The sequence below is a fragment of the Xiphophorus maculatus genome, chromosome 16 (genome assembly GCF_002775205.1).
Source record: "Xiphophorus maculatus strain JP 163 A chromosome 16, X_maculatus-5.0-male, whole genome shotgun sequence".
NCBI lineage: Eukaryota > Metazoa > Chordata > Actinopteri > Cyprinodontiformes > Poeciliidae > Xiphophorus > Xiphophorus maculatus.
Genome location: NC_036458.1, coordinates 17,125,080 through 17,147,302, shown reverse-complemented (window position 1 = coordinate 17,147,302; position 22,223 = coordinate 17,125,080). Strand labels below are relative to the sequence as shown.

General features: G+C 37.8%; 1 protein-coding gene across 3 annotated transcripts in view; it reads right to left on the bottom strand.

Moving 5' to 3' along the window:
- LOC102217191 (voltage-dependent T-type calcium channel subunit alpha-1H-like) overlaps positions 1-8,430 on the bottom strand; it is a 128,361-nt gene extending 119,931 nt beyond the window's left edge. The window contains exons 1-2 of one of the 3 annotated variants that reach the window (XM_023348711.1): positions 8,035-8,430; positions 5,920-6,422 (exon numbers count right to left, since the gene is read on the bottom strand). In XM_023348711.1, coding sequence (XP_023204479.1) covers positions 5,920-6,398 — 479 coding nt within the window. In that variant the 5' untranslated portion in view covers positions 6,399-6,422; positions 8,035-8,430. The remainder of the gene's footprint in view (positions 1-5,919; positions 6,423-8,034) is intronic. The other 2 variants (XM_014472550.2, XM_023348710.1) reach the window with 2 other exon arrangements.
- Positions 8,431-22,223: the final 13,793 nt, after the last annotated feature.

Genomic DNA, 22,223 nt, shown 5'->3' with positions numbered 1-22,223 from the left:
AAATTTGGGCAATATTGGATTGGAAAAATGTCGCTTAATCTGATGAGTGTCAGATTAAGCGACGGTAAAAAAAAATGTCAATTGCAACATTCATTAGGTGGAATCAGAACATGACAAAAAGCATGGATGGATAAACACTATGGGCAATGTTTTAACGCCTCAGCCTACCAGAACAACGTTGTTGACTTAATTCGTCCCTTAGTGACCAAAATGTACCCATCTTCTGATGGCAGTTTCCTGAAGGACAGGACGAGAGGACAAATCTGTAACAGCTGTATGTATGATGCTACCATGGTAATATAAATCAAAACTGTCTGGAATGTTTTTGGCAACTTGTTGAGCATGTGTCTGAAGAATAAAGGCCATTCTGAAGGCAGGGGGCAACCTGTAATTGCTGCCTGCAAAGAACCAGAGAATTTTCTGGACATCTTCAACAGTTACTGTACAGCCCTGAGTGCATTCAGTTGATTATTGATGACGCACATTTTTAAAAAGATTAATGACATAGGCTGTCGCACAGAAATGCCATTAAGATAATTGTAAGCAACTGCTGACAGATCCTAATTGCCACAGTGAATTAATGACTCACAAGTTTAATATTTTACAGTCACTTCTATCTAATTTTGATTTGCTTCAGTTTTTGATTTGCACCAAGAATACAGGTAGAATAATAGTTTCTTCTTTTTTTTCTCACCACTTTCACTGTACCTCATTGTTGCAGAGTGAAGGTGCGTTTACAATTCAAGTAATATTTACAAAGTCTACTATGGACCACCAGGTTTGTAGTGTTTATAATGGGCCGTAAACACACACCCACTCATGTAGAGACACATAGGAATTAAATGCGGCTAGATATCCTTTGAGATCAGCTCTTATGACATAACCTGGTTCAATTCTTATGCAAGCAGTTATAAAAGCAATAGAAGGCATATGACAGTGTGAACCTTGCTCATTAGCCATGCTCATGCATAAAAAAATATTCAACTCTCTCAACAAATTCAGGAAAAAAATATGTATCTCTACATCTTAAATATCAAAAGAAAAAGCAAAAACCACAGGAGCATCTACTTTTTATCACAAACATCCTAGTTAGCTATTACTCTGTCATAACAGGGATGTGGACAACAGTGTAAATTATGGGTATTGAGGTATGCCAATGTTTTAAAAAGTTATCTTTGAAAAAAGATAACATTTTGTGAACATTTTGTTCACAAAATGTCTTATGCTTTTGCTGGTGTCCTTTCAATAAGACGATGGAGAAAGTGCAAGTGTGGCCCTAGCTTCTTCCAACTATGTGGCGCACTGAGGAACCCTCATTGCTGTGCACTGAAGGTCAGCTCGCTGAAACGTTACAACACTTTTCCATTGTTTACAAGAAACTCATTTAGAGATTTATAAATGTGTTCACTCACAAAACAAAGTGTGGAAAGGAAATGAGTGCACCCTATCAGTCTTATTAGGGTTATAAACAGATTCAGATTATATGTACTATAATAAACATACATAAAGTGGTAGTTCTGCATGCAAAACCAATTTATTTTATTAGCAAGTCACAGATGTTTAGTCTTTTTTCTGCCGAGTTTCTTAAGTATTATCATTTGTCAGGTCAAAAATAAATAAATCGAATAAACAACAACAACAAAAGCAGAATAATAGAGAAAGTAGAGATTTTGACAATTCATGGGGTTTTAAGTATGGGCTGCACAATATATTCACTGAAATGTCTCTGTGTGAACAATAATAATATTGCTAAATACTCGAAGGAATGCAGTATTTGTTGCCTGCTATTTCTACCTGCCACGAAAACACACTTTGCTCACCTGATACAGATTTTAGTCAAGATCCTAAAAGTCACAGAGAAATTTGAAAGCAATAATATCCCAATCAAATTTCCCGACATCATGCTGCCCTACTCCTTACTTACTGAAGTCAAATGAGTGAGTGTTTGTGCAGAAAACACAGTTGTAATCAGGGATCACAGCTTGAATTAAAATGATCAGACTATAAACACAGTGAAATTCAACGTCTTAGACATTTTCCTAGCAGTTATTTCTCTAAAAAAAATGGCAATTTACATAAAAATGTGGTTTTGTCACCGGTGTAGCATGTCACATTTTTTGGATCAGCTGCAATGACTGCTGGCCAGAGCCCAGTGACTGCAGAATAAAAATCAACTTTAGAGAGGTGTTTTAGCAGGAATCATTTTTACAACCAATTAGTTGACCCTAAGCAATGCATAAAATTAAAGTTACTCAAGTGGCCCTTTGGACAATTCACTGAGCAGCCCCGCTCTGCAAAAAGGTAAATGATCCAAAACAATAATGCAAGCTACTAACAGATTTAACAGGGTTTTTTTTTAATAATTACTAATATGTACTAATATATATGTTGCTTGTTGTTTTTGTCTTAGACTATTAATACAAAGCAAAATACCAATAAATAAGTGGTATAGTCAATATAATGATTGCGATAGCATACCAGACTTTATATATATAATAAAAATTATGTGTTTGCTTCCCTTGTTCTTTTCATCCTCATACTAAGATGGTACAAAATGTTGTTACTTTTACACAAGACTCTTGCTGTGAGAATCTCATACTGACCCGGACATAAGCTAGCTTAAAGCCAATGAAGCACATAGCATCAGTCTGCAGGTGGCACAAGTTACTTTGATTATATTTTGGTAAAAGTAAAAATACTCCTCATCAGAATCATTGGTCATTGAGGAATAAAAAACAAATCCACTGCATAAAAAATATCCACCCATTGTCTATAGCCACTATCATTGCCGAGTTGTCGGGGGTCTGTGCCTGTCTCCAGCAGCCATTATACTTTGTACATACCGTCCACGCATCCCAGGGCAACACAGAAAAACCCAGAAGAACAACCATGCACATACATTCATACAGAAGGGAAATTTACTCACACCGATTCATGGGAACAGCCATATTTTTTGGACTGTGGAATGAAGCCAAAGAGCCCAAGAGAAACTCATTCCAGCAAAGGGAAACAATTTGATCGCACTTTAAAAAATGTAATGCATTACATTTAACATGCGTCTGTGTTGCATACTTAACATCTGTTAACGTTGACTGTTTTCATAATCGATAGAAAGACCAGTTTCGCAATGATGTTGACCTTTCATGAGCCTTTTAAGACCTGGTGGACACAAAAACATAATAAATGTTTCAGACACTACCTAAGTGGGTTTGCACAAGCCATTAATCATTCAAAAACCATTTGGATAAAAAAATAACACAATCAAAAAACTGAATAAAAATCTTTTACAACAGAATATGCCAGCCAGATACGCTTTCTCTACCACAAATGCACAGTCAATGTCATCACTCCCAGATTTATTGAGACATTAAAGCACTGGATCTATACTAAGCTCTCCAAAGGAGGAGGGTCATGTAGAACAGCCGGCTGACGCATACTGACCTATTCAGGCAGATCACCAATTTGAGTTTTTGACCTACGTCACAGCACCGCGATGAAGAAGATATGATTCATCAACTTCACTTGCGACAGCTAATCAACGAAAGTAAACTAATTTTTGCATCTAACTTTGAACTGATGTAACTGATGCTGTATGAGGCTGTTTCAGGGGTTTTTTTCTGAGAGTTTGCTTATGTTTAAGAATATGGAAACACACAGGTTATAAAAGACCCTCATTGTATATTTACTTCCTGTCTTCAGTATCTACATCCTCTCAAACGTCAAGCAACTTGACGACTCGTCTCCAAACCACTTAACCCCTTAAAAACTCCAGACTGCCGTCACAATGAAACTCCAAATTCACATGCACACACATAAATACATAAAACATGCAATACCCCTATGGAAAGACTTCGAAATGCAGTCATTCTACAGCAACAGGATGCTACAACTACATATGATAACAAAGAGAAATTCCAATTGGAAGAAAATATTTGGTTTGAATTCTATAAACATACATGTAGAAATAAAGAGTGTTGGTGTCAATATGCAAAATTACTTTAGCAGCAGTAGCATAAGTGTTGCTTTTCTGTTGTAAATAAAAGCGATTACAATAGGTAACACAATTTAATTGTCATTGCCGTTTAATTACCACGAGAATCTCATATCATATTATAGCCAGGCATAAAAATCATTCATACCACCGACCAAATTAAGTTAAAAATAGATGTATAACTTGACCAAAATGGTACTTTGGCTGGAAGTAACTTTCAACATTTTTAAGGAGCCCAGCCAGAGTCCCGACTTGAATTTATGAGAGAATCTGTGAAGGGAGCTAAAGATCAAGATGATGGCAAGGAAGTCATCCAACCTCTAACTTGAAGCTTATCTCAAAATGCTTGTCCACAAATATGAGAGGAATTTTAATACTGGGTTGTTAATACAGGCTTTTGTAATTCATCATCAAGACAGGTATAAATAATCGTATGCATGAATTTTTCAAAAGACGTCTGTGTCATTAAGAATCTGGAACAAAGTTCTTGGTTTGACAGAAATAAGTTTACACCTAAATCTGTCATGGGGGACGTGGAGGGAGGGGTGGAGGTGGATAAGAAATTTTCAGAATAACTACATATCTACATTCTTAGTAACTTTCAAATAGCAGACACACTGTAATGTATGTGTGTCAACACTGCATACACCACCCACCTAAGTGCACCCTGTGAGAAGTACCTGCAGTCATTAATCTTCAACTTCTTTTTGACTGCTGCCTTTGTTCTTTTTAGACTCAGCTAAATTGTAGCGAAACGTCCCACAGCTGGATATTGCACAGGGAAACTGTCTAACAGTAAACATAAAGGGGTTTCTGTTAGTATTATATATAAAACTGAAGGGAGCAATATTGTTCATTCAATTAACATTTTTGGCAAACCTCAAATTGCTTGGATATTGGGAAAGGCTGAGACTTAGAAAGAAATGGAGAAAAATAACAACAAACTGAAATCAAACATACATTATAAAAATCTATCTAATTCTAGTTGGAAAGATTTTGCTGAACACAAACCAGCGTTCATAGATTTAACTTGACTTCATGTATTCTTTTTTGCACATTTTTTTCTTTCCTCTCTTTTCTGGTTATATCTGCACTGTAAAAAAGAATAAAAGATTAAAGATCTGATTTAAAACTTTCCCCAATAGCTTAAACGAATCCTAAAATCGTGATCAGAAGAACTTAGTTCCCTGCTGAGATGTCTCTTATGCATGATTATTTTAATGTAATCATAATAGTTACTCATGTACAAGTTTGTTATCAGGATTATCTAAAATATTATAGACATAAGCTGTTTATTGGTACCAAAGTATACAGATGTTTTAGGGGGCTATGGGTCTAAATCCAACTATAATTTCCATTTTACTCTTTCACTATGAGATACTTATAGTGAGATACCAGAAATACTGCATGGTTTTCAGCAGCTTTAGTGCTGACTCTCCCACCACCTGCTGCAATGAGCTCAGCTGGCTGAAACAGTTCAAGTTAATTTAGTTTATGGTAATAAGATCAAATTACAATAAATCCCATTTTACAAATAGTTACAAAAATAAATCATTCTAATATGTTCCCATCATAGAGTTGCAGTGAAATCCAAACACAGTACAAAGGAATCCTTATTAAAATATCTAAGTTATGGGCGTGCCATGGTGGCGGAGGGGCTAGCGTGACCCACATTCAAAGGCAACATGTCCTCGACGCAGCTGTCGCGGGTTCGACTCCCGGACCCGACGACGTTTACCTGTCAGCCTACTTTGAAAAAGGGACACTAGAGCCCACAAAATGATACCTAAGTTATCAAGATCAATTGATCACGTCATGCTCATTGGTGGAATCATCCAACAACCGCCAATGATTCATACAACCTTAATCAGGCAAACCAGGATGAGGACATATTTGGGCTTACCAGTCTCCGGCATATGAAAGGATATGGGTTACAGACCATGCGAAGACACCAGTTGCGGGGCCTTGTTGTTTGCTTCAGGCAGAAGAAGGCCACAGGAGCCAGGGCCGGATACGGCTGCTGCTCCTCCTCCTCGGACACGCAGTCTGGGTCGCGGATTGGAGCTGTGATGTGGACTCCCAGCGTAGGCCCAGCTTCCATTTCCAGCTCTGGCTCCTGCTCCTCCTCACATTCCTGAACTTCGACGCTCCACTCGTCTCTCCTTTCTCCTCGACCGCCACAGCTCCCTCTCCTCTTCTTCTCCACCGCCTCGTCCTTCTCTTCCTCCTGCTGCTTCTGCTCCTCTTCCCGGCCTCCTCCTCCTCTTTGTCCTTCTGGGTCACCATTGTGATCTGGGGCGTCGGTCCTGTGGCCCGCCGATACAGAAAGCCTCACGTCCTCCTGTACCTCGCCCTGCTCCTGGCACGCTTCGTACTGAAAGCGCACTCTCCCTTCGCCATCAGTCATGATAGAGCATCAGGCAGAGCCACTCTAGAGGAGAGGTCAGAGGATTAGAGGTTGGAGGGAGGAAGGGAGTGGTTGATGTTCAGAGATCAACACCAGACATGCAGGTGGAGGAAGGATTGTTTGCAAAAAAGCAAAGAAGGAGCGACAGAGAAAAAAATGAGTGAAAGAGTGATCAGCTCAGCACAGATAAATCTCACAATGGGCCAAATAAACACTTAAACCACTCTGTCTATCAGTCCCTTGGCAACACAAGAACTTGCTTCCAGTGAACGTACACAGCGGCAGAAAACCCTTGACACTTTTGCACAATCATTCTTCCAACTTAGCCAGTTCTTGTACATGTAAAACAAACAAAGACAGCAACACCTTAAATTCACTCAAGTGTTATATGCAGATACAGAGACATCTAAAACCCGGGTAGAGGTTCTCCTTCTTGCAGGACAACAATTTTAAACATGCAGCCAGGGCTGAAATTCTGGGCCATTCTTACCTGCAAATGCGTGTGCTACAATGGCCCAGTCAAAGCACAGACCTAAATCTAACTAAAGATATGTACCAAGAGTTGAAACTTTCCTTTTACAGACATTCTTCATTGAATCTTACTAAGCCTTAGCTGTTTTGCAGAAGGGAATGGGTAAAATAATTCCTTCAATATTCAAATCTGGCAAACACCACTTGCTAAAGATTCGCAGCTATAATTTCACTTAAAGGTTTTCTTTTTTTTTTCTTCAAAGTATATTTATTCTGAGGAAGCCCAAAGGCATGTCACACTTTAGATTTTTATTTTCAGAACTTTTGAAAACCTTGCTTCGATTTCTTCCCATCTCAATTTATCAAACATAAACCCACTAACAACTAAAGTTTGTGGTCATAATTGGAATAAATATTAAAAAGTTAGCTAAGGCACTGTATTGATTTAAAAGAAATCACATGCTTTATTCATTCCACTATCACATGAATTTTGATGGCAGTGGCACATGAACAAAACACTGGCTGTGAGATTTTTCAAGGCATCCCACATTTAGACAGGCTTTTTAAAGCGTATTGAGTGCAGATATATTTTACTGCCACAGATTTACACTGTGATATAATAGAAATAGTAAAGATTTTTTATTTATTTTTTATTCCTGACTCCTTTTCTCTTCCTGTTGCTATGTGAGAGAACAGATGGACCGCTCTGTCTCTGATATACTGAAGGTTTTTAGCCCACACCATTCAGTGGTAGGCAAACAGGAGTATGCGCCAAAAAATGAGGGGGAAAAAAGCAATTTACGCCACACTAATCCCGATTATTATAATAAATGGAATAGCATCAAGAACGAAACATTAGCCCTGATAATCCCGTAAAGCAGACTTTACTCTTTTGAAGCTTTTTTTAAATGGGCTTTTGTTCTGACATGAGAAAAGAAAAGCGCATTAAATTTTCCAACTCGTTCCATAAAGGATTTTTAGATCGCCATTAAAAATGAAAAATGTTGCCGTTTTTAAGTAACTGTGCCAAAGGAAACAACACCGGGGGGAAAGGGAGCGCTCGTCATCCCTCTCTCTGATTCTTTTGTCGTGCGAAGTAAATTCTGGACTTGATGAGCGTTCAAAGAACAGAGGCAAACGAAACAACTTCTTTGTTTTCAAATACCTTATCAAGACGGAATCGGGAGTTCCCATAAGCATGATCCGTGACTTTCCGACGTTCTAGCGCACCCAGCCTTTCTCAGCAACCTGGACCTTCCCTGTTCCTTTCTTTCTTTCTTTCTCCCCTTTCTCTCCACACAGTGCGTGTCTTCCCTTTGCTCGTAAGTAATAAAAATAAAAGCAGTTGGTCCTTAAAAAAAGAATCACGGACTGGAGTCAAAGAAGTCGCTTTAAGTGGTCCTCATCTGCGCCTTCAGTCAATTAAAGACGGAACATCTACCCATGCCTCCTATCTGCTACCAGTCCATCCTAGCTGAGGAGTTGGTTACGCAGCGTGGAGCGGAGATGCGCGCGCGGGTGGGTTGGGCCGCGTGGGCAGCCTACGCCTGAATCCCCGTGTGGATGGTCTGACACGAAGAAACTTGGCCCAGGACCTGGAAGCCCTGACACGTGATTCGACGTCCGCTTGGAGGAAAAAACAAACAAACAAACAAACAAAAACAGGTTTCTCGCAGTGAGACTCACAAGTACACGCACACGCGCGCGTTAAAAACACCCACCATGCCGTGCGGGCATGAACCGCAGTGCACAGTGGAGCAAATGTTAAACATACCTGTTTTGAATCCATTATTGCTATCTCTAAGATTATGATTTGCGTTTTTCAGGGTTGAATAAAAATGTAAAGTCTTAATTATGGTTTTAATAAAATATCAAATCAAGAGCACAGAAACAATGCAGAGACAGGGAGATGGAGAGAAAGGTCTCTACACAACACTAATCTACACACTGTATATTGATACTGTAAGCAACAAGATCTCTGAGATGCTCAAAACTTGGAATGTTGTTGCTACTCTTACTGAAAAAAAGAAAGTATGGCTACTCTGCTAACTGCGAGTAATTTCACTTAATGAAAAACAAACATATTTTAAACAAAAATGCACCAGAAACGGATGTAATAATACAGTTTATGTTAAAGTGAGACCTCTTGCTTGTACACAAGCTTTGTTGTTCTGATGTCATTTTCTCTCTCCTGAGCTTTTTGTGCCATCTGGAAATTAAGAAGGCAAGATAGAGGCTGTATATTGTTATTGTAAGCAACAAGTTCTTTCATATTGTTGGAATATTGTTTTAATGCTTTAACTGCTTTCAATTTCTTCCCCAACTTTCCGTCTGATCTCTGACTGACTGCTGCTTGCTCAGTTAGCACCAAGGATAAAAGCCTCTGGGATCCGCACCAAACAGCCATATTATATTGTGATTAAATTACACAAATGCTGCACTTTTTCTTTTTTTTGTTAGTGGTATCAGAGTAAAGGGATGGAGTAAAATGCAAGTCAGACCTTTTCATTCCAAGTCACAATTTGTGCTGTTTTGCATTAAGCGTTTACACGAGAAAATACACTAAAGTTCGAGGTTGCATTGTGATAAGATGTGAAAAAAGTTTTTTAAAATGTGTTTACATTTGTATGAGGTGCAGTATGTAACAGGAAATTATGTCTTAACATCCAAATGCTCCAGCAGTACCTGGAGAAGTGCTTTCTGGTGTTAAATGTGGCATGCATGCTTTCATTTATTTTCAGCTGTGAACAAAAGCTTAGAGTGTGCTGAAAGATCAAGCTCTGCACCACCCACCCCCTGACACCTGTCTTTCTCCCCCACTGGCCTGTCTTTCCTGTCTGCTTCTAGTGCATGCACAGTTGGATTCCTATGCTCATTACTGTAGGCTTGGTCCCAAAATGTCTCCTATGAGGCCTTAGATAATGTTGCCTTCGCTGTCACACCCTACGCAGCTGCCCCACACTGCCCCTTTCTACCCTCACATAACACCAATCTACTTGCACTATTTGAAAAGTGGACTTAATGCATTCTTTGGTTTGACTCTCAAGTTGTGTGTTTTTTTTCCCCTCCACTTACCAGCCTTAAGCAGTGACTTAAATAAGGTAAATTCAAAATCTCAGAGTTCAAGTTCGCTCTTACGAGGAACGTGTGTTAACAGGTTTCTCTGCGGGATATAAATGCAGTCTGTTGGAGTAACGACGGGTCCACTTTTGTTGTGTACTTTCATTTACACAAAGCACATTTTAAATCAAATGGTATGTTCCTCCCTCAGCTGGAACTACCAGTCTACCTTTGCTTAGTACTTCCAATCACTCTCCCTCCTCTCCCGCCCTCATCCCGTCATAGTCCATCCTCGTGTCCACTCCAACTCCCACACTCCCATCATTCAGCCGCTTCCTATTCCGTTACTCATCTCTCATCAGTTGATCCTTTTTTTTCTTTCTTTTTCTGCTGAAGTAGGGTAGAAAAAGAATACCATCACCTACAAAGTGGTGAGACTTCTGTTAATACAAATATAAAAAAGGTCAGACATTCAGTAACACACTGGAGAAGACCCGAACAAAACAGTGCATGATTGTGTCGTCAAGTCAATTTTAATCGTATAGCACATTTCAGCAACAAGACAGTTCAAAGTAATTTACACAATAAAAGCATAATGCAGTAATCAATTGTGAAAGAAGTAATAAATCTTACATTTTGTCAAATGCCGTCATGAAAATGATCAAGAATAATCTTTTTCAAATTTGTTAATCAATGTTCTACTTATCATTAATCAAATAAAACTCTTTAAAGGTGGGTTTGTAGCCTTGATTTAAAGTGTTTTGAGTGCAACATTCTCATGATGAAACAGTGCTGTTGGCAGAATATTTCTGTTCTTCATTCACCACGGAGACTTGATGCTAACAAAGTTGGTAGAAAAATTCATGTCTCTACAAATAAAACAAAAAATGTGAAAACGCACATGTGTAAATAAAATGTAAGCATTTTAGAAATGTTTGTTGTCAGCACATTTTGTGAAACTTACATGATGGTTCGGTCAAAACTGACTCCCGTTACGATAACTGTACCAAGCATTTTAAAAATGTGGAAAGTGTGCATTAAAAACATAATGGGGTAACCAAAGGTCAAACCCATGTTAGTAATATGAATAAAAAACATGGTTAGAAGTTACTTACATTATTCACTTTAGGATGTTTCTGTAACTTTTAGGGATTTCTGCCTTTGGTACAACCTGCAGTTGTACCAAAAGGTGACATACGCAATATTAATTCAGAGGGACTGGATGCAATTGCTCTCCATAAATCTCATTTGTATTCAAAGTGATTTTTGAAATTATGTAGTCTCTATTTTTCACTTTTCAATTATGCATTTTGTTTTTGGCGAAAAAAATCCCATTAAAATGGACCGTTTGTGGTTTTGACCGCGACAAAATGCGGAAAAAGTTCAACGGGTATAAATACTGTTCCAATTCGCTCCAAATATTGTGGGAAAACTGCTTATGCCACATGCAAACTCATACCACTTTAAGAACAGAACAAAAAACAATGCTGACAGAAACTGCAAGCGCCATCCTGTCAAAGAGACTCTGTGACTGACAAGTGATGTCTGCAGAGGCATGAGCCAACCACACAACAAAGACATCAAAGTCATCTCCAAAGTCACGAATAAGAAAAACAACAAACACAACAGCTTGTAAGGATACTGCAATTTTCTTAGTTTTTTTTTTTTTCTTTTTTAAAGCTTACCTCGGGTCTCAGTTCAGTCTGTATCCATGCTTGCCTCATTCACTCCTCCCACTCATGTCTCTGCTGGCTGGTGTCTTCACTTTTGCTCAGCTGACGTATATGAGGAGGGGGAGACCCTGCACGATCGACCTCTTTCAAGGAGCTTTCCTGGGAAACAGGCCCAAGAAAGGAGGTTGCGTCAAGTTTGCTCTGCATAAAACGTGTTGAATTACGGGCATTCGTGAGATTTCATCAAAATCCACCTGAAAAGAATCCAACTCGTTATAGGTAGATGAGAGATGGCAAAATAGATAGTTTTCTGGTGCTTTTTTTTTTTTAATTCCTCTTTAAGTCGGATGTCAAGCTAATCATTCTAATTAGGGTAAGGGAGAGGGAAAAAATACCAATGTATTCGTAAACACACAACAAGAACAGAGGAAACGGTTATATAATCATGCACAAACACACACACTCTCTCGCTCTCTATCACACACACACACACACACACATACACAGAGTCAGCAGGGGCTCTGCAGCTTTAGAAGGGAGTCTGTCATACTAAATACTGCACCCAACAACAGCTCAGTCACAGATACCTACCTATGTAAGACGAATAAAAGAGCAGTAGACCGGCTTATCTTTGCGAGTAAATGTGATTTACTTCAAGCACATATATGTTTTAGTTGGGGTTTTTTTTTCTGTAAATACGTTTGCCCCTTTGGAAATTCTGAGCTGCACATAGGAAATGAGGAAAAAACATTGACTCTGAAACCCCTCAAATGTTAATAAAGTGTAAGATGATTTTGACATGTTTGTCGTCAGAATGGAAACGCAGACTGCATATTAGCAGGCTGGAGCACAAAGAAATGCAGAAATTCATTTTTCTTGATTGTTTTACAGTGGTTCTTTATGGTTCATGCATTTAATAATCAATTTGATACCAATTAATTGCTTAACATCTTACTTTGCTACCTGCTGCATATTGCCATTTGTGTAGTGCAGCTTAACCATCTGAAACACTAATTTTGATGATATATCAAAACATCCTTTTCCCCTATCCTCATTAAAAAAAATCCTATTTTTGTCTGTTAACAATGCCTGATTAATACATTTAAATTTAAAACTGTGGTTAAAGGAAAAAACAAAAGCTGGCTTTTTTTTGGTAACCATTTCACCTTTTCTCAGACGTGGCTACATTACTACGTTGTGTGCCGACTTGGATCAAGCACATATCTAATAACGTAATCTCTGGGTGATCTAATCTTTAGCTTTTTAATATACTCTCATCCAGTGTGTGGAGCAGATCTCTGCTCCATCTTAATGTAATGAAACTCCTAAGCCTCTTAAATATGAACTCCTCCACAGATTTTCACCTTAGAAGCTCTTAATATACAAAATGCTTCTTCAGGCCATGTGATGAACTGGTGACATGGAGAAAGTCACCAGTTCTCATGGGTATTTGGCATAAATGTATAAATTGAAGGCATAAATGTTTAAATCAGCTGCAAGGTTATCTTACCAGACGGTCAAGAAGTTGACATCGAGTACTTTCAAACTCTAAGGAAGTGGTTTTGTGTATAAAAATCCATACTTGAGAGTGAACAGGGCTGTGCCAACTTGCTGATATAGTAGCTATATTAGTACACTGCCCTTAGAAGTTGTATAGTTTAGTCAAAATGTTGATAATTGATCTTTTTATTTTCCTTGTCATTTATGCAGTCAGTCCCGTCCCTGCAGTGCAGTGTCTGTCTGAGTTTGCTTTTAAGTCAGCAAGGTTTGGCTCCACTCTTCTGCTAGCTGTGTTAGCATTATTTTAAACATGGCTGGTGTAGCATCTGCTTACTCTGTAGCAAACCACATAATAACAATTTTTCAAAGTTTCCAAAAACCAACTATGGAAATATTTCCAGTTGGGCGACAATAAAAAAATATTTGTAAGCTTCATTAGGAACTGAAGCAGCACAAGCACCAAATGATCACTGAAAGTGACCAACAGAGTCAAACCCGGGGACTACTGACGAACAAGAAAAAAAAAAGGGAAAAATATAATGCAGTTTCTTTTCTAGAGCTGCTGAATGCATTCTGAAATCACAGCCATTGCTATGTTTTAATTTTTTCTAAAACATTTGAAAGTTGTGTCTCTGCGTAGCTCCATAAAAGTTAACTTCAACCTTTTTAGAAAAAAAAAATCATATTTGATTGTGTGGATAATGCAGCACTAATCAAAATTAAGTTGGAGAATTTCCTCAGTGGTAGATGTAATAATAGAGACTTTAAAATGTCTAATATTAAGGTCAACATTTGCTCTTTGACAGAGCTGAGACTGACTGCAACAAAGTGTTTAAGTTTGCATTTATGTACCACTTGTCCCTTAAATACATTTCTGATTCATTATATCTTTATATTGTTGGTCATAATGCTTTAATTTAAACATTGCTATCGTGACTTTGCTTTGCTCACTATCTTGGGTTTGTTTGTGGTAGAATTGTGTTGCATTTTGCATACGTCTGTTTATTTTTTTATTTTTTAAGCTGACACTACTAAACCATGAGATAAATATGAATGTTTTATTTGTTAAAAGGTAGAATTCTGGTAAACTGTTTTTTCTATGCTCACCATATTTTGTCCCAGTTTAGATGATTCAGCCCAAACAGGTGCATGGGATGGCCTGTTTAAATTGGTGTATGATGTCACTGATTGCATCACCGGGCACTACCAAATGGAGGGTGTTCTTGTTTGTCATGTATTGTTTTCTTTCTTTAAAGTAACCTTCTGTTAAGTTAAGTAGACGTGTTTGTAAATTAGATTAATAATCTTACATCTGTTTCTTTGTTTAGGTTTTGTTGCTTCGTTTCACCTGTTTTCTCATGGAATACTCTGAAGTGCAGGCGTGTTGCCAGTTCAGTATAGAACCAGTAAGATTTTTGGCTACATGAGAAAGATATCAGAAAACAAAAATATTAATGAATGAAATCCACCAGAAAAACTTGGAACTGGCTGCTGATTCTGCTTCCTTATCACCTTTTTTTGACCCTTTGACGGCTTTATCTCACACCGATAAAGATTATCGACTATCAAGAGACGGGTACAGATAGGGGTGACAACAGAAGCAGAGATGCAAGGATGCAAACCTTCCTGTTACTGCACGGGATGGTATAACTAAACAAAAGCTTTTTGTGCACAAAATAAACTAAATTGGTTAAAACAGGACAACATGCTGTTTTATCTTTTTTTCCCCCTGTTAAAATTAAATGCTAATGGAGAAATTTGCTTTATTTTTGTTTTTGATCAAAAAAAATCTTCATGGTTTCTTGATTGCAAAATATAACTAATTCACTAGATATTTTTTTGACACAACATAAATATTAACAAGAAAAGGTGGAAAAAATATTCTAAGGACTGTGGTAAATTTGAGAGCTTTTTTAGTTGGTTTGTTTTGTTTTGTGGTTTTTTGATTCACCAAAAATTTAAACTGACCAAAACATTTTGATGAGAACTACTGGGTTAAACCAAGATAATTTTTAACACCTCTGCTGTTTAGTGGGAAACCTGTCTGAGAGAAATCTTTATCAACATATGGGACCCTTCATGAGAAGGCCTTAGAATTTCATGCTTGCTTGCACATGCAAACATTTTAATTCTAGCTGTAGCACAGCAACATCCTCAATCACAAGCCTTATGGTTATGTTTAGCTTTTTATTAGTCAATATATTCATTCATTGTGCAACTAGTGTAAACATGTCAGCCAACTGGCTTCACCCAGAGAATACAAATAAGGGTTTGCTTATCCCACATATTTATCTATATTCTCTTGACATTTTAGGTAGAATTAGCTTCCAAAACACAAGAATTTAATGTTGTTGGAACTCAGCTGTTATTAAATCTTACAAAACTCAAGTGCTTGATTTAAAGGTAGATTATTTAGTGCCCCCTCTGCACTCTCCTATCCAAATGTTCCTGATGTGAGAGAATTAGCAAGTGGTTCTTGATTGTAAAGATCTTTCACGCTTTATTTCACCAGCAGATATTTCTCCTTTCAGACTGAAGCAATGAAAATGTCTCAAACCATTTTTTTAATTCCAAATTAGACAACATATTTTTTTTTCTGTAAACCTAGCTTGCTTAATACAGAAATGTCACCAGAAATAATAATTCTTTTTTTTTTTTTCACTGTGGAGTTATCAAATTTTTGGAGTCATGATGCATAGTGATTTGTCTTAAGTGTGGTAGCCTGTCTGAATAACTTTTCTTTGACTAAATGGGAGAATATTTTGCTTCTACAACGTGGTTTTCCACTACTAATTGTGGCTAAGCCAGCTGCCATATGTGCAGCGCTGCATGCCACTTTAAAAGCTCCAAAGACATCCTAAGGATGACACATTAGAAAGAGTGATTAAGGTGAAGATGACACAGGGATGAACAACAAAAGCGAGCAGACAGACAGAAAGACATAGAGCTCCTCTGCTGACTCATAAAGCTCTGTTAAGTCTCATAACTAGAAACGTCTTTGCAGTCCCTGCATTCTCAGCTGTGTAACAATATGCATGTGCATTTTTGTGTGTGTGCATGTGTGTGTCAATGTGTGTCCTTGTGCAGCTGTGCATTCCAATCAGAGATTTAACCCTCTTGCCGCCTCTTAGAAAGTTACCTCCCCCCCCATATCCCCTACCAAATTCTTTAATATCCTTTGCTTTCCTACCATCTGGAGGAGTCTCTGATAGAGTTCAAATGATGAGTGTGTCTGTCTCCCGCTTTATTCCTCGGTATAAATAAGTCGGTTTGTCTTGTGAATCTGCAGTAAGTTGTATTTATCAGAAATTTATGGATTGCAAATATCTTCTTTTTTTTTCCTCTCCAATTCTCCTTTGCAAAATAGCTCAGGCTAAAAGACTTTATAGAGAGTACTAGTTTGTTTTGCCCTGCCAAATATTCCCAATTGGCCCTTTGACTAGGCCATTCATGCACAAAAATGTGCTTATGCATTCAGTCAATTAGCATTGACTGAGTGTATGATTATGGGTGTTTTACTTTGGAAGGTGAACCTCTTCTTTGGCCTCAGCTCTTTTTCAGACTCTCGCTCAGTAACTGCTGGAAGTTAGTTTTCTTTCAAATTTAACCAGGGCAAAAGGTTAAAATTGGTTTCATCTGACCAAAGCTCCTTATATGCTTATGGCAAACTTTATAGAGAATAATTGAACCCCCTCAACAATGCTGATGGCTATAAGCCTCTTTCTGAGACACATAATTCTCAATATAATAGAGTCACTGAGTTTGTTTATGTTGTTTATGCAAGAAACAGTCAGTATTATCAATGTTTTTTTTCATTTATGGCAATTAGTCACCACATTAAAACCAATAAGTAAAGTGAACACCAATTTTTTTCTTCTTCTTCTTTACAATATAATTTTATGTCGGAGTCTTACTCAGATGGATTAGGTTTTGGATTCAGACATACCAAACACTTCCTAAAGATTATTTGTTTCCTAAATTGGCATTCCAAAAGAGATGTACTAAACCACGTCGTAGAAATAAATAGAAATTGAAACAACTAGATGAGCAAGGCATTTACACTGTCAAGACCCCTCCTGTTACAAACTTAAATATTTTATGAGATAAATCCACCGTTCGCTTAATATTATAAAGGGAAGTCAACACACAAATTGACAGTGAAATGGGCTGAGTATGCACATGTACAGTATGTGTATAGTTTTAGATTTTTTTCTTTTTTAGAATTTATTACCAAATTTAAATAAAGCCATTTGAAGACCAAAAAAGCCATTTAATTTGGCTCCAAAATATTATCAAGAGTCAACTTCTTAGGAGTGAGAACACAAAAAGATTTAAAAAGGTGAAATAAATAATGAAACATCTCTCCATCATCTTCCACTTATCAACAGAATGACACCTGCAGTATTGCACCCAGTGCCCTGATTCATCCATCAGTATACTCAGTCCTTAGATAAAAAATACTCAAACTTCTCTACTTTAGACGGACTCACCTCGTCAAAGCAATAGAAAGTTTCCTCACCTTTAAGAAAGTTGGGAGGCATGGCCTCAGAATTGGAGAAACTGAGGCTACTGGCACAACACTGCAAACTCCTCTGTGCTTTACACACAAATGATCCCCGTTTAAATTCTCAATCTACCCCAGCATTTCCTAAACGAGGTACTTAATCCCCCTGCCTGCCATATTTTCAGTGTTCTACTGCTCCAACAGGCTTCATTCAATTAAGTGGATCATTATCAGGTTTGTAGTGAATTAAACGAAGGATTGACATGCTCAGCCATTTATTTTAATCATCTCTTCTGTTAGAGGAAATGTAATACATGTCAGGGAGGTTGCTTGAGGAACAAGACTGAGACTTACTTTCAGAAGTGGTGCACAAGAAAATGTGTAGCTGTAGAACCTCAACTTTTGTCTTGTGTGTTTTTGATGAGTCTCATACAAAATTAAATGTTTGGTCACTTTTATAGTTGTCGCTTGAAAGAATATACAGGCTATGTGCACATATCTTGCAGTGGCAAGTTTCTCAGTTTGAAATTTGACCGAGCGCTTTTCTGTGGGGAATTTAGAGGTTATATCCATGCAAAGATCTAAATTTACTGGTCTAACATTACTCCAAAGTTCATTTAGGGTCAATGGAATTTTTGTATTGCAATAAGGTCAGTTTGATGGCAGGAGCAAGAAGATGATCATCTGGGGTTGGATTGGAGAAGAGCCACCGTTCCTTCCCTCACAAAGAAGTCAGTTGCGGTGGTAATGTAGGGGTCTTCAAATCCAGGCCTTGTGTTTTTTTCCAAGACGTCTCCTCGCTCCAAAAACACCGGAATCACCTCCTTAGTGCAGTCAAGTTCTCCAGAGTACTGCTAATGATCTTCTTATTTGGCTCAGATGGGTTGAAGCAGAGTCACATCTAAAAGTTGTAGGACACTGGACCTCTAGTCCTGACTTTGAAGACCCCTGGTCTAATGCCTCCTTTCAGCCATTGTCTGGAAACTCCTCCTGCCCCCCAATTGAAAAAAGACTGCAGGGAAGACCCTAAAAGTCACAAGAGAGACTATACATACCCTCTGGCTTGTTAACAACTTGGGTTTTCCGAGAGCTACCTGGAAAGTGTAGGTGGGGAGAAAAGTGTCTAGGTACATTTGCTTGAACGTTTAACATAACCAGTACTTTTATTTGCTGCACTTTCTACCTACATTGCTGTATCTTGACTCAACACCGAATTGAGTTGCATCACTCTCACTCTTATTCACAAAGGGAAACTACCCATGCACACAAATACCTGTACACAAAATAAATGAGGCTTATTACAACTAAATGTGAACTATTGTCCTCCATGTCAAAATGCAGTATTTGTCAGTGCTCTGAAATGTGCATTTTGTGTGTTTGTGAGGAAGTTTGTGTATTTTGAGGGTTGCAAGGCTGGTGAAACCTTAACTAGGTCTGTTGCAACCTTGCTTCCATGGAGTTGGCTTGACGGCCCTGACTAATGAGGCCACACACACAAACATGCACAGGAGCTGATCTTTAAAAGTCTCAAAATGGGCATGGTGTATCACAGTTTCCTCCAAGCTGCCTCGGAACAACCTTGCTCATTAAGTAATTTCCTGAGATCAAGTATGTGGGGAAAAGTGAATGTGTGAGGCCAAAAGGACCATGAACCCGCAGTTTTTTCCTCAGCAAATCCTCCCAGTTACCTCATTACCCTCTTAAAATCACTTTTATTATAGATTTCAGGAAAGTAACCTATAAATGTTAATCCAACATGTTGTTTTCCATTGGACAATTTCCATCCTTTGTAAATAGTTTATGTGAATATATACAGTACAGACCAAAAGTTAGGACACACCTTTTAATTCAATGAGTTTCCTTTATTTTCATGACTATTGGCATTGTAGATTCACACTGAAGGCATCAAAACTATGAATAACACATGTGGAAATATGCACTAAACAAAAAAGTGTAAAACAACTGAAAATACCCCTTATATTCTAGTTTCTTCAAAGTAGCAACCTTTTGCTGTGATTACTGCTTTGCACACACTCTGCATTTTCTTGATGAGCTTGAAGAGGTCGTCACCTGAAATGGTTTTCACTTCATAGGTGTGACCTGTCAAGTTAATAAGTGGGATTTCTTGCCTTATAAATAGTCATGAAAATAAAGAAAACCCATTGAATTAGAAGGTGTGTCCAAACCTTTGGCCTGTACTGTACTTCGGGGAGAGATTAAAACATATGTTTGTCCGAGATGTATTGCAGTCACCCATGCATACTGTGATCCAATCTCAACACAGCCCTGTTGATTTAAATCTTACACACACACATTCCTGATCTACAGATGTTCTGCGGTTGGATGACGCAGAACCATAAACATTTGCATCAGTTGCCGATAATCACAGTTTCATCTTGGCAACCAATCAGAAAGCTGCTTACAGGAACTGATGACAGATGGACTCATAAGCTGGTGGTACGTTTTTACCTCGGGCATTGTCATTCTGTCGTTCTTCAGGAGGATTTGTTACAAACTATTAGCTCCTGATGTGACCTACAGCTGATTGTGCATGCAATCAAATCAGCTGTAATGACAATAGCAACGCCTTTTTCTCATGTAAATGTTTATTAAAGCCGATTTTCTCTGGCTGCTCCTGGTATCTCAACAGTTTTACGTGTTTTCTTAAGCAAATTGCACAGTAAAGTTCTGTGGTTTGTAAAACTTAAAATGCAACAGTTAAAGTCTGCAGTGGTCAACGATAGAGTCTGCTGAATAAAAATGGTAGCTAACAAGGAGGCTTGCATCATTATCTCAGCAAGTCAGTAAGATTTGCAAGTAAAACTAAATTGAGATTTGAGAATATAGACATTTTTTAATTTGATTATGTAATTTTAGACTGTTTAGTTGACAGCAATAGCAGCATTGAGGGAAAGTCGAGTAAAGTATGGGACTTTTTTCCCCATTTCTTCCAGTCATGTAGTTTTTAATGAACTACACAACCATGACAGTAAAGGAAGACACCATCAGATGACTGTCTGACGTGAAATCTGTCGAGTTTACTTCATTCTTGGCATGGCTAGTGTGCATTTATGACTTACAACTGATTTAGCTGGCAGGCTCAACAAAGGTACAGTCGTAGAAACACAGATAGTAGCTTCCTCTGAACAAATCAGTTTCAAATGATGATCTGTTATGAAATTGTAGACTGTGAATACCCAAGCATTGCATCCCATTCTGAATTGATTTAAATAGCAAGTCAGTTGAAGTAGCTGAGGTTGGCATGTGGTTGAGAAGATGGACCAAATACTTTGCAGAAGATGGCTTCATTTTAAAGACGATGTTTTTGTTTTTGAAAAGACAAAACCAAGAAAATCACCAAACCAATGAACAGATTTCAAGCGTTTTATTGGTCAAGAAAGAAAGAAAAAAAACCACAGTGCTAAGGGACTAAAACTACAACACAAACAACTGTTAAATTACGTGACATAGTATTACAAAAAAACTGAGTTCACTCAACGTCTTTTTTATAACTTTTTCTAGCGTTCTTCATTTTGAGTTGTACTCATTTAACTTGTGATTGACCAACTGGCTGCTTCTGCTAAAGCCCAACACATTCCTTTCAACTACTTTGTCCAAGGTATGTAGGTGTGTGTGTGTATGGTATGAACACGCACACACATACCTTATGTGTGTGTGTTCGTATCATAAACTCTATGGTTTATTTAGGATGGTGTGGAAAACTACATATTGCAGCTGTCTCACCTCAGATCAAGAAAGAGTCTTAGACAGACTAAATAGAGACAAGAGGAATGGCATAGTGAGTTGGAAGAGGAGAAGAGACTGATGCATTGAGGAGGGTTATGTTATACTGTGTTAATATTAAATAAATAAATACATTGGATTATGTAAAATTGCTTTGAGAAGGATGAAGTTAGATTTTAGATCAGACACATTTGTAACCATTACTTCCTACAGCTCAAAATGAATCCAACACAAAAAGCATTGAGGGGCAAGAAATAAATCGATTTTGCAAATCTTTTTTTCTCCAGAGGCATTAGTGCAGCTTTATAAGTTTGAGTTGTTGTCACTCTCCAGTCCTAATTGATCTACCTTATGTATATTTGTGGCAAACCTAAAGAACTTACTTTTTTCCCAAGTTTGTATATTGTATTTTGTTGTTGTTGAGATTGTAAATGATTTCAAATTGTATGCATGTGTACAGCGTATTGCTTATTTAATACACACCACAGACAATTAAGAGGTAACACTGCCAGCATCTAATCCTCAAAGCTTAACTGTGGCTAATTTTGCTCAAGTTCATTCCAAAAATCTAACTGCTTTTGGTTTTCTTTCATTAGCTTGCGTAAATAGCACTTGCTTTGTAATATAAATTTCTTTTATTTCAGAATGTTCCGATAAAACGGTTTCTCTCCTAAAGCCAGCAAGTAATGAAAGTTTATATATTTAATTTTTTTTAAAGAAATTATCTTAAAACTGAGTTCTTAAAAGCTAAAAATGAAACATAAAAAAATCAAGCATGATGAAATGTTGGTGGGTCAGAAGTGTCCTTATTTTCGCACTATATTCCTCTTGTGAGCATGAGGAAAGAAAAGTTTGTTTTCTTCAAATAGTATG